The sequence below is a fragment of the Equus quagga genome, chromosome 17, assembly GCF_021613505.1.
Source record: "Equus quagga isolate Etosha38 chromosome 17, UCLA_HA_Equagga_1.0, whole genome shotgun sequence".
Lineage (NCBI taxonomy): Eukaryota > Metazoa > Chordata > Mammalia > Perissodactyla > Equidae > Equus > Equus quagga.
In genome coordinates, this window is record NC_060283.1 from 30,201,511 (window position 1) to 30,214,537 (window position 13,027).

Genomic DNA, 13,027 nt, shown 5'->3' on the forward strand with positions numbered 1-13,027 from the left:
ACCAGCACGCCCACCTCGCACCACAACCAACCAAGCCAGCAGCAGCGTCCACGCCATCCCACTCAGCTCACCGGGCTGCGCTGGCTTCCCGGCACTCCTGTTCTGAATGATGTTCAGAGCCAGGGGAGGAGAGAAGGCGCTGAACTGGTAGGACAGCAGGGCCAGGAACCGCCTCCGGAAATCTGTGGGGGACAGCCACACGGAGTCAGGGCTCTGGAGGCCCCACCCATCACCTTGCTGTCCACTTCCACTCAGACTCACCTTTCCAAAAGGCAGCGAGCCAGGCTCCCTGGTTGGCCTCATCCTCGTCAGCCAGCATCTTCAGCATGATGCACGAGTGTTCTCCAGTCAGGTCATTCTGGGAACCATAAATTCCCAAATGGCACCAAGAACCCCCCATCTTGGAAGATCTGTCCTTGGAAAGGGCGAGCTTGCAGAGGCAAGACTCAGTGCATCCGCGGGCCCCTCCTCCCAGCCAGGAGAGGGGCTGTCGCAGCACAGCCTTGCCTTCACATTCCCACCCGGCCTGGCTCCTACACCACAGCTCCCAAAGCCACACGGCCCTGCCACTTCCCAGCAGGTGCCATGGCAAGGAGCAGAGCCGCAGAGCATCAGATCACGCCATCTGCTCTGGATGCACAGAAGTGAGCCACGCGCTCGCGTCAGGTCAGACTCTGAACTCAGAGTCATTACAGCTTAGATTCCACAGAATTCAATCAGCACATTTTTGGTGCCTCAGAGCGAAAACCGCATGGCTGACACCTAGAGTCCCTGCTGCAGCCAGTGTGCGGGTGCAGGTTTCCAGGCATTTACTCCACAACAACCACAAAGCCCACACGACCAACCATCTAACAGCTTCCAACCGAAGAGCATGCCCGTAACAAAAGGCCAGCGCCGAGTCACAAACGAGCAGCGCACAGCACAAGACCACAGGGACCCACTGTGCTCCACCGAACTCAACGTCCGCATTCATTCTCCTTGCAGTTGACCGCCAAATGTACACCCCAGCCTTGGCCAAACCCACTGACAAGGACCCAGCCCACCTACAAGCTGCTCCCTGCCAGCAAGGAAGCAGCCGAGCACCCAAGGGTCTTCACCAGTCCCACTTTAAACGCTCAGATGGGTGCCACCCCCAAATGGACACTGGCTTTGCGCGCTCCAAAACCAAACCTCCAACATGATCCCTCTCAGCTGACGACCTCCCCTCTCCGGGAAAACAGAGGCGATCAGAAGACAACTTCTCCATCCTCCCCATGCCAACTCAACCAGCCGACCCACACTTCCTCCCCTACACTGTGCCTACCCTCGGCTGGGAAGGATGAGGCCCTCCCCCTGCCTCTGTCCTGCCCCTGCCTCCATTAGGCCTGCTCTCGGTCCTCCCCCTGCCCTCCGTGCTCCTCCTGCCTCCATGAGGCCTGCCCTCTGTCCTCCCCTGCCTCCGTCCTCCTCCTGCCTCTGTGAGGGCTGCCCTCCATCCTCCCCCTGCCCTCTGTCATCACCCTGCCTCCGTGAGGCCTGCCCTCCATCCTCCCCTGCCTCGTCCTCCCCCTGCCCTCCGTCCTCCCCTGCCTCCATGAGGCCTACCCTTTATCCTCTCCCTGCCCCCCATCCTGCCCCTACTTCCATCCTCCCCTGCCCTCCGTCTTCCCCCTGCCTCCGTGAGGCCTGTACTCCTGCTGGCAGCCCCCTCCCCTGTACTATTGCACGCTCTCTACAGGATCGGACCCTACAGCAAACAAACATTCCAGAATCTCCCATCTGACAAACCCACTGTAACTCCAGTCCCCCTCCAGCTCCCTGTTTCCCTGCTCCCTCTTGCTCTCCATGCAAGCAGTCTCTTCACCTCCCCTTCTCTCCAGTCAGGTGGACCCCTCCACTCCACTGAAGCTGCTCTCATTCCAATCAGTGGTGCTGACAAGGCCCGTGGTCAACCATTCGTCCTCGTCTTGCCTGTTCTCTCACAACTGACTCCCCTTCTTGAAACCCTTGTGAATCCTGGCTTCTGACACTTCACCCCCTGACTGCCTCCTATAGATCAAGGCCACTCCTCAGTCTCCCCTGCTGTCTTCTGACTCATTCCTCTAAACACTGGACAGTCCAAGACTCCCCCTCTTCTCTATCTCCTCCACTCCCTACTTTCTGGAGCTCCCAGCAGTTATTCATTCACTAACAAAGCATTTACTGCACACATGCTACACACAGCAGACGCTACCAAGTGCTGGGGTTACAGCTCTGAAGAAAACAGACAAAAAGCTCCTTGGCCCCAGGGGTACACTCTGAGGAATACGCTGACATCTCCCAAACCTGCATGTCCAGCCCCAACCTCCTCCTGAACCCCAGGCTCCTGGTCAGGTGCCTGTCCATGTGTCCAGGGTCTCTGACAGGCATCTCACATTGGCCACGCCAAAAGCATCCCCACTCTGACCCCCCACCCTGCCCTCCCCACAGGGCCTCGCCTCAGCGAAGAGCACCTCCAGCACGCAGTCTCTCCAGCCACAAACGTAAGAATCCCCTTCACCCTCCTCTGCACGCTTCTTCCACACCCCAAGCTTTGAGTCTACACTGTCCGGCCTCCAGCCGTACCTCACACCTGGCCTCCTCTCCACCTTCGCCACCTCCTCCTCAGACAAACCACCCCAACTCCCACCCCTCGTCTCCGTCTCCACCCTGGGCCACTGCCGCCCACTGTCTACACAGCAGCTGAGCACACTTGCTCTGACCCCTTCCTGCGGCTGGCCGCAAAGACAACACAGAGTGCTTACCCAGCACTACCTGGCCCACCGTGGACCACCACCCTTCTCTCCAAAGCCTTGCTCGCCTTCTTTGTGTCCTTCAGGTCGCTGAGCTGATGTCCACCTTAGGCCCCTACACTTGCTGCGCCCTCTGCCTGGAAATGCTCTCTCCTCCAGGACCGTCACCGGCCGGTCTGCCTGATCATTCCAGCTTCAGTCGGAGAGGCCACCCCTCAGAGGCCTGACTGCTCATTATGCTACCATCTCAATGTCCGTTTTCCTCACGGCACAGACCACCATCTGAAAATGTCTCCTCTCACGTTTTTCTCGCCTATTTCTACCCAACAGAAATTCAGCTTCATGGTGTATCTTGCTCACTCCTGATGCCCTGTAGGTACTAAATACTTCTTTTAATGAGCCAACAGTCGCTAACTGCCCCACCCTAATAACCCTGCGCATGGCTGCCTTCAGTCCCATCCTGCTTCAAACACCAGCTGCACCAGAGGCTGCAAACTGTTTTTTTTTCCAGATTCAAGCAGGCCCCCAGGTCATAGGACTCTAGAATTTGATAACCAAGTCCACGTGCACCTCTGCCATTTCATGACCAGGCACAAACCTAGGTACACACCAGGTGTGCAATGCACAGCAGGGAAGAAACGGTGACCAGAGGGCCGCTCAGTGAGACCGCTGCTTCGGGTCCCTCAGAACAAACCCCCTGCAGGCACAGGCTCACCTGCTCCAACACAGCAGGAGGCTCCGGGTCTGTGCAAGGGCACACACCCACACCCTCCTCTGCCAGATGCTTACTCACCGGGGTCTGCCTCAGATAAACAGGAACAAAGCCAGCTCGTTTCCAGAACCTGCAGATAAAGAGAGCAGATCACCTGCACGCCTTCTGGGAGCGGCTGACAGATAACGATGGGAAGGTCAGGGGGAGCGCGGAGTCAACACATGGCTGACACAGACATTGGCCGAAATGGCCCACAGGACTCTCATTTTCAGGACACCACGGCCAAGGGGGTGACGTTGGGGAGGAAGGGCAGGCAGACCCTTACTTGAGGAGCCTGGGGGTCAAGCCATAGGACACACCCAGGTAATCCAGGTGTTCAGCAGGCCTCTCGTTCAGTTTGAGGAGTAAGGGAGGCAGGTCCTTCCGGGGAGTGACGACCTCTTCCAGCAAGCTGACGGCCTGGAGGATGCCAGGGAGAGGACAGTCCACCCAGCAGAGGGAGAAGGTTAGTGACATTCCCAAGCACCCCTGCCAGACCAGGCTCTGAACTGAACACAACAAAACTCAGACAGGTTTCTTGGTTTGTTCCTGTGGCTTTTAAAATATAAGAACATCGCAAAATCCGGTGATCATTACCGAATATACCAAAGCCCAAGACACACGTGGAATCACAGTGCTTGGAATCCAGAATGCGGGAGAACAGCCACACGGTTTAGGAATGCCTCACAGATTTACGAGAGGCAGAGGTAGGGGCTGAAGACCCGGGTCTGTCATCAGATGGCTCTGTGACTTGGGAGTGACAAACCTCTGAGCCTGACCCTGAACATAAGCCCCTTCCCCACCCCTCAAACAGCCATGCTGCGAAAATGAAGCAAACGTGTGTGAAGAGCTTTCGCGGTGCCCAGCGTCCACCCCTCACGAGGACAGCCCTTCCCTCAGTCTGGGGTCGGCACCAAGAGGCGGCAGCTGCAGCACTGGTCTAGAGTGGGACGTGCGTCAGCGCCCGGGAGCTTCCAAGACAAATCACGGCCCACCCAGAGCTCCTGACACCGGTGGTCTGTGGCAGGGCTCACGGACTGCATTTGTAACAAGTTTGCAGATGCCAAAGATGCTGATCTGAGGTTCTCGGCCCAAGGGTGAGCTGGAGAAAGCAGCAGGTCGTCCAAAATGAGAGGCAATCTCCGACTGCACAGAGAGCCCAGACCACCAGACAGCTCTTGACGATGCTCCCGAGACCCAGTTATTTTCCCAGGAACCAGAAGTTCGGCCAAAAGATGCTTACCTCACTGCTGACGGTGTGAATTCCTTGTGACGTCTCGAGGACCTTCTCCTCCAGACAAGGGAACCTGCCCTCGTAGTACATCTGCAGCAGCTGTAGGGCTCGGCTACCATAGCCCATCTGTGAGCAGAGAGAGGACGGGCCGATGTGGGCAGAGGCTCCTGGTCAGTCTGAACCACTTCTACACACTGCACTGCTTCTAGAGAGCCTTCTCTCCAGTCAGACTGCGCCAGGCAAAGAGAACCAACGAAACCCCTCAACAAGTCAAAGCAGAGCCCCTGAGGCTGAGTGTGGAACGACCCTTGCTCCCACAGTCGAGCCCATCGAGCCACCAGAGCATCAGGATGGCTGGCCGTGCCTTCCGCTCCACAGGCCAGCAAGCCCAGCACCGACATCTCCACAGCTGGCTCCTCAGTGGGGACTTCTGAGCGACAGGAGGTAATTATGCGAAGTAGAGCTGGTTCCCAAGTTACCTGTCCTCACAAAGGAAGAGCCAGCAGGGCGAGCATCCTGTGTACGGGCCCACTCCCAGTCCCGGGCAAACTGTCCCTGGCAGAGGAGTGCCTGCAACGCTCACTCCTTGACCAGCTTCCTACCCAAACAACCAAGCACAGCTGCCCGAACGAGCTGCCAGCCGCACGCCGCAGCCAGCAGCAGCACACCAGGTGCACGCCGCAGCCAGCGGCAGCATACCAGACGCACGCCGCAGCCAGCGGCAGCACACCAGGCTCGAGAGGTGAGATGACACGTTACCCCCTGATAATCTGGGTGAACAGCAATGCGAACAACCCTTCCGCCCGAAAGGCCACCGAAGTCGGGATCTTGGAACTGTGTGGGAGACACAAGCCAGTAACTTAGCAACAAAACCTCCTCCAGCCCCACCAGCTTCACTCACTCAGGCACCCCAGGGAAGCACATCACCTGCTCTGACACAGTCCACGGAATCAGATCCCCCGAAGCCTTCTTGCCTCGAGACAGGCTGTTCAAGATGGACTGGCGAGAAATCTCCCCCTCAAGGCACACCTGTGGGGGTGGCAGGACAATGCTGACAGGAGGGCCGGCTCCAGGGACAGAGCCTGCGCTCAGAACACCAGCAGCGTTCTGCTGTTCCTCTGACAAGGCCTGCTGTTTCCATTCCAGGTCAGCCTCAGCCCTGTGACTGACCAGCCATTTCCAGTGGAGGTTTCACTACGATGCCCCAAGAGCATCCCGACCCTGTCACTAACAAGGCAGAATACTGACATCCTCCTGGCCCAAAGCACATTAGAAGGGGGTCTCCACACGTGGAGTGCATGCACTTATGTCAGGTAAGACACAGGATGCTCACGCAGCTCTGCAGAGAACCATGCAAATTTACAATGACTCATGTGTCTATCTAATAAGAGAACGGTTAAAAGCAGTGTGATACATGCATGTAATGAAGTACAACGCAGCCTTTAAAAATTATGCAGATTATGAACATGTGACACTCTGCAAAAAAAGGATTACCAAACACTATGACCCCACTTTTATGAAAGGAAAAATGACAGAGAAATGCATAAATGCAAGCCAGATGTTAAAACATTATTTTTTCCAATCTGTGTCTTCTAATTTTATAAGTACCACGTATTGCTTTTGTAATCAAGGAGGAAAACAAACAAACAAGTTCTGTTTTAGGAAGAGCTGTAAGCCAAAACACCAGCGGCCAGTTCTGACTTCCACTTGCCCACCAACAGTGGGGCTTTGGGTTTGTGCCGGGGGTGTTCCTTCGATGCACCCTAATCCCCAGCCTCGACACACCCAGCCACGGGGCTCCAGACCAGGAATCCACAGCCTCCCCTCCCACATGCCGTTACTGAGGCATTAACCCTTGATGCCCAGGCGGCTCCCCAAGTCAGCGCCACAAGGATGCCTCTGCTTCTGTACCTGGATGACAGCAAGCACTTCAGGAAGGACATTCTGGGTAGGGGGCACGGGAGGCAGAAGGCAGAAGAGGTGGTGAGCGGGTGCATCAGAGAGCATCTGGAGGTCATTGGGAGAGTTCTGTGGGGAAAAAACAGGGCTTGTGAGCACCACTCCTGTCCTTCGTGCAAGAGGCGACCCTGCCGTCATCAACGACTGGAGGGCCGCCTTCCCCAAAGCTAAATGAGGGGCTGGAACCCAGTAAGGCGCCCTCCTAGTACCTTGGCCGGCCTGAGGCTCTTCATAAGGGCTTACATGAGACTTAGCCTCAACCATTTGCTGTCACCTCACTGAGTGTGGGGTCAGAGAACCGCTTGGTTAGCACCATGGATTTCACCCCTGGGAAGTGAACTTTTTCCTGATAAGAGGGTGAGGTTTCAAGAAAACCTGTCACCACCTCTAACACCAACTCTTCAGCCTTCCATTAAAGGGTGTTATTAGAAATGCTATCTAGACACTCAAAAAGTGTCCTTTCCATCATGCCATTTACTTTTTAAGACTTTGCAATATTCTAAACCCTCACTCGCTGCTCCTTAAAAATAGCCCAGGGGCTGGCCCGGTGGTGTAGCAGGGGTTCACACGCTCCACTTTGGCGGCCCGGGGTTCACCAATTCAGATCCCGGGCATGGACCTAGCACCACCCATCAAGCCACACTGCGGCAGGCGTCTCACATATAAAGTGGAGTAAGATGGGCACTGATGTCAGCTGAGGGCCAATCTTCCTCAGCAAAAAGAGGAGAATTGGTGGCGGATGTTAGCTCAGGGCTAATCTTCCTCAAAAAAAAGAGAAAAAGCCCAGAGGCACCAGGCTGGTCTCAAACAGCACCACTCAGTTACAACTACTACGTCATCTCAGCCTATCAGCAGACAAGCAAGAAACAGAAGTACCCTTTTAAACTGTGCAAAGCTCTCCACCCTCGAGACCATGCATGGAGAGCTAGAAGCCCGAGATGAGCCTGAGCAACAATGAGAATGCAACTCGTCCAGCAGGACCACTGACCCTGCCAGCCTCAAGACATTTAAGTCCCAGGGCACAGTCACCTGAGCCACTGGTTAACAAGAGATGTGAAAAGCCAAGTCAAGGGGACTGCCATGTGCTGTGGCTCACTGCTGAAGTCCACCCACAGGCTAGCTGCAGTTACCTTGTAGTGAGAAGCCACGTAGAGGGCCATGAGCCTTTGAAGGAAAACTTCAGAGGCCTTGTGGTAGCAAAAGAGAGTGTCTCTATTCACGTAGTAGCTGGGTCTGGAGTTAAGCAACCAAAACACACCCAAGAGAGCCTCAAACAGGATATCCTGCCTCCCAGGGTCACCGGCTAGGTGGGTTTCCCTCAGCTCGGGAAGAGGGGCCATGCCCTGAGCAGAAACACACAAGGGCAGGAAGAGAAAGGGGCCTGAGGCTGTCTGACCCACCCTCTCCCTAGAGCAGAGCCTGTGAAACCAAGGGCCACATCCTCGTGTGTGACTCCTTCATCGCCCCTCCCTTCCACAGGGGCACCACACCAGCGGATACAGCTCACAGGCGTCAGGCAACGGGCAGCCCGAGATGATCCGAGGGATGCTGAGGCAGTCAAGGCACAGCAAGTCATTCAGCCACTGCTCCACTGCGTCGCCAGGGGCATAGCGGATAGACTCCTGCAGGGAGACCTCGTGCAGCGTTCGCGCTGCCCAAACACACAGACACAATGAGAAACGACAATTACACACGTTTTGTCTGAAAGAGTGAGGCAAACGTTCTACTCTATCTTTGCCACACGGTGCCCCCAGGAACACAGCTCGAGACTTTAAACTGAGTGGTTTTAAATTGTTCTGGTGGATGTCCAACTCGCCATGACAGCAATCCCAAGGGGTCTCACTACATCAGTGCAACCATAGCTGCAGACAGTCACAAACAAGGGCCTAGCCCCAAAGGCCCGAGCCGGGCTCCCATCTGGTCACTGGCTCGCTGTTCCTCGGAGAAAAGCAACTCCACCTCTTGGGGACTCAGCCTGTCTGCCTGCCAGCAGGGAGGTATGCTACCACCCGTGGTGTCACGAGGGGAAAGGGCCAGCAAGAGTGAGACCAGCCGTGCACTGCAGGCCCAGATCGGAGCTCAGGGTACCTGAGGCCAGTCTGGCTGTCGTTGTGGTCTTGTTCTCAGCCGTGGTGCTGACCTGGCTCTGGGCGCTCTGCTGACGGAGCTGCTGAATGAGCTTGAGGGACAGGGAGCGGCCGGTGCCCTCGTAGCTAGGAGCAAACGCAAAGGCAGTCGGGCACAGCGCCCCACCCACTCCCCAAGGGAGAGAGGTACTTCCTCATCTGACGAGATGCCCCACTCCTGCTCCCCAGGATGTGGCCAAACCTGCAATCTCTCTAAGATATGCTCTATTTCAAAATTGTAAAAAACCCCTTGAGCCATTATAGGCCTACTTTCTTATGATAATTATACAGTTACTTATAATACTGTATGTTCACACAATTCTCAGATATCAAACATGAGTATTGTCATCCATGTACTCTCTAAAACCTGGTCCGGCCTACAGACAGGAGGAGACAGACATCACCGGGGTATCAAATTCTTCAGTCTTGTGCTACCCACCTAATGTCAGACCAGAGGTGAGCCCCAGGGGAGACTGAAGCAGCCCCAAAGACTCCAACTCCGGGAATCAGACCTACCTGCCCAGGCCCAGGCCACAGTCGTTACGTGCCACCTAATGAGCAAGAACCTACAGTGGGACAATGACTGCCCCAGGTGCCTTACCCGTTGATGGTGGACGCCATGAAAACAAGGTAGGGGCCCAAGAGGCTCTTCACCAGGGGCAGAGGGATGGCAGCCGCTTCATCAATCACGACAAGTTCGGCCTGGCCCAGTTTCACGGCATCCGCAGGATGTATATACTGCAGGAAGGAAAGCCCTCTCATTAGCTTCATCAGTATTAACGCCACAACTGTGATCACTGCCGGGCGCCGTCAAGGCCGCTCGTTCCCCTCTCTACCCTTCCCATTTCTTCTTTCACTCCTTCCTCCTTTCCACTTTTCCTTGGCAGGACAAAAACAGAATGGGCGTGGCGTCAGAAACCTGGTTCAAAGAGTCCAACCACCAACTGTGTGACCCTGTCCAGGTCACTTATCTCACAGAGCCTCAAATTCCTCTTCTGGAAAACGGAGGAAATGCCTATGAGACGGCTGTTAGAGCAAAGAATCAGGTAAATGTGTAAGAAGGCCTTGCCTGGCCCCTGGCCCGGTGCTGACAGGTGGTGCCAGCCTCTCTGCTCTCTCCTGTCTTTCCATGCTTCACCGAGCCTCCGTCTGGCCAGCGAGCCAGGGGCAAGCTCGGCCCAGCAGTGGCTCATGGGAGGATGTCAGTATCTGAAGCACCTCCCACACTGCAGACTGTGCACCCCGCCTTGATACCGTCACTCTAAAGGCAAGGCTCACTGCACTGGTGGGGGCCTCCTAAGACTTACTCCCTTCTTAATACACACACACTCGAACATCCTTATGTACATTATTAGCTTGGCCACCTAATGCCACAAACTTGCCACAAGCTCGGCATCCTTATGCGTATAAACAACTCCTTCAGCTTCTTCAGGGCTTCCTGCTATTTTTCAAGTTTGCAAAAGGCCACAAACAGGCATTTTACAGGAGAGGAACCCTGAATAGCCAGTTAGCATGACCAGGATACCCAACCTCACCAGTAACCAGTGCAGTGCTAAAGACGACAAGGAGACCTCATTCACACGCAGACAGGCAAAAAGTCAAGGGGCTGTGAAACAGCCGGTGCTGGTGAGGACTCGGGGAAACCCGGAAAGGTGCTGGTGGGAAGGTAAATCTGTACAAACACTGTAAGGAAGAATTTGGCAAAATCCAAGAAAGCTGGAAATCTACACACACCCTACAACCCAACAACTTCACTTCTAGAAACATAAAGAAACTGTGGTATACTCATATGGGGCTCAAACATGAATCAACCAGATCTACAGGCTTCACTCGGGACAAGTCTTGAAAACAAATGTTGAGTAAACAAAGCAAGCTGAAAAAGCACAAGTACCATCTGCTGCCATTTATGGACACACAAACACACCGACTGAAAGTGGAGTTACCCACGGGGGCGACAGGAATGGACGGGAGGGTACAAGAGGGACTTCAACTGGGTCTGAGATGTTTTAGATCTTTAAAACAAAACTATACATGACTTTTAAAACACAGAACAAACAAAGCACACGGCAAGCAGTCCACATTCCATAAGCCTGAGTGCTGGTCCCGAGTGTCACGCTGGTCTCTGCGCTTTCCTGGGTGTCCGAAGCATCTCATTACAAAGATTTTCTCACTGCGCTGCTGTGAGCTGCAGGCTCAGGGAGGCAGCAACCCTCATTTCCAAAGGCAGGACACACATGCTCGTAGGCCCCTTTCTTGGTTTCTTAAGGGGAAAAAACGAAGAAGTGCCTCTAAAAAGAGCAGAAAGCAGCCTCTGGAGAGGTGCAGCAGACTCTAATGTAATCATCTTCCTCACTTTCCAGCAAGGAGGAAGAGGCCTCAAAGGGACGCCAGTGCAGCCTCAGAAAGCCAGGTCCCCTCTTCTGTGCTTACACAGAACTGCAGGCAAAGGACTCTGGTGACACAAGAGGTCTCTGATTACAAATCCAAGCGGCAGCAAGTGCTGAGCAGGCGTCTCAGGGAAAGGATTTCCTTCTTTGGTTTGTGTGTTTCTCTCGAGTTTTAACAGGTCTGTGTTCTGATTGCCTTCAGCCTGCCCCCTGCCCCAGTCCACCCCAACACTAGTCTTTCCTCCTAAGAATGAAAGAAGGGAAGAAATGTACAAAACGAAGAGATTCTGGCAAGAGACCCAGTAAGAAGAAAGTTAAGATCCTTCGGTAAAGGCATAAATGCTGGCCATCATGGGTAACGTGACCTTTGGTGCAAACTATCCCGTCCTGACAGGCACAAAGGTCAACGGCACGATCTGCCCGTAACTGGCCCACTTCTGCCCCTAACCCAAGGCCACAAGTAATCGATGAATCTCCTGCACTAGCAGCCCGGGGTCTCCACCCCCTGCAAGCCCGTCACACTGATGCTTCCCTACGACTTCACACAGTTGCAGCCTGGGGGCAAGTGCAGACCATGCAGGCTTACAGAGCACTGGAGATTAGAGAGCTTTCAGGGCAGCACTGTTTAAACAGGACACTAGCTAAACCACAAAGATTCAGAGTACATTTTGCCAAGTGCTTTTTCCTTTTAAATGGTAACGTTATTGGATTAGAAACAGATGCACCATTTCAAAACCTGCTGTAACCAAGCAAAATTACCAGTGATGTCAGAAGAACAATGGTATTTCTTTTAGCTGATTAGCATACTCACAAACCCACTTACTCAATTTTCGAGGGACAAAACTATAATTTTCCAATCTGGTATATACATTTGATAGTTTACTTGAGTGTTTTTCTTTAGAAGAGGCTGAAAATCTGGAACAGGTTTATCATAAACCAGCAGCAATGTCTAAACAACATGCAATTCCACAGGACACGAAGACCACCTCTCCAAGCCCCAGGCACAGTCGGGACCCTGGCCCCGGGGTTCAGGCCGACCCTCACCTGGATGGTCTGCCGGTGCTCTCGGAAGACGTGCACTCTGATCACTGCTCTGTGAAATTCGGGATTTAGAGACTGAACGATCTCATAGTCCAGGTGCTCCTGATAGAGAGAGAGTCAAAGCAACAACACAGCTCAGAAGCAAGTGTCAGAAATAAATCCTAAGAAAGTACGCCTGCGTTCTGAAGACTGCGCCTGGATTTAACCCAGCAATGAGTCAAAATAAACTCTTATCCTAATTTCTTACCTGATACTGCAGAGCATCAAATCCTTTAAATACAAATTCAAACAGTGTGTGGAGGTTATCAGGGCTTGGGGAGGTCACAAAGATATTGGAGTACCTATTGAACAAAAGAGGATTTTTTTTAAGTAATTACGATATCTCAGGAAGGTTTATGGAACTTAAGGAAACATTTTGTCTGCCCATCACACAGGTGACCACCAGAGATGACAGGAGGAAAAAGTCACGACACACTTTGGGAAGAAAAGTAAAGCAACTCCAGACCTGAGGATATTTTTCCTCCCAAACTAACAGAAACATGCCTACCAACTGGAAGGCAGCAGGTCCTGGCAATGAGGACCAACGTGGGGAAGGCACGTCACCAAGGCGCTGTGGGGACAGCTCCCTCAGTGTGCAGAACCAGCAAGCTGCTCCGGCCCCGCGCCAGGGACAAGGGGGACGGCTTCACACCCATCACCAGCTGCGCCGAGAGGGTTTCAAAGTGTGAAGCCAGGCAGCTCAACCAGAGGCCAGGCCAAACCACGGGAACCCCCTAGGG

The 13,027-nt window shown here is 54.0% G+C and overlaps 1 protein-coding gene across 1 annotated transcript in view; it reads right to left on the reverse strand.

Moving 5' to 3' along the window:
• NAT10 (N-acetyltransferase 10) overlaps positions 1–13,027 on the reverse strand; it is a 35,590-nt gene that overhangs the window by 6,769 nt on the left and 15,794 nt on the right. The window contains exons 10-23 of the mRNA XM_046643379.1: positions 12,496–12,589; positions 12,252–12,350; positions 9,422–9,558; positions 8,783–8,907; positions 8,195–8,345; positions 7,825–7,921; positions 6,647–6,763; positions 5,663–5,764; positions 5,495–5,569; positions 4,745–4,861; positions 3,788–3,921; positions 3,544–3,592; positions 262–358; positions 72–182 (exon numbers count right to left, since the gene is read on the reverse strand). Of these exons, the coding sequence (XP_046499335.1) occupies positions 72–182; positions 262–358; positions 3,544–3,592; positions 3,788–3,921; positions 4,745–4,861; positions 5,495–5,569; positions 5,663–5,764; positions 6,647–6,763; positions 7,825–7,921; positions 8,195–8,345; positions 8,783–8,907; positions 9,422–9,558; positions 12,252–12,350; positions 12,496–12,589 (1,505 nt within the window). The remainder of the gene's footprint in view (positions 1–71; positions 183–261; positions 359–3,543; positions 3,593–3,787; positions 3,922–4,744; positions 4,862–5,494; positions 5,570–5,662; positions 5,765–6,646; positions 6,764–7,824; positions 7,922–8,194; positions 8,346–8,782; positions 8,908–9,421; positions 9,559–12,251; positions 12,351–12,495; positions 12,590–13,027) is intronic.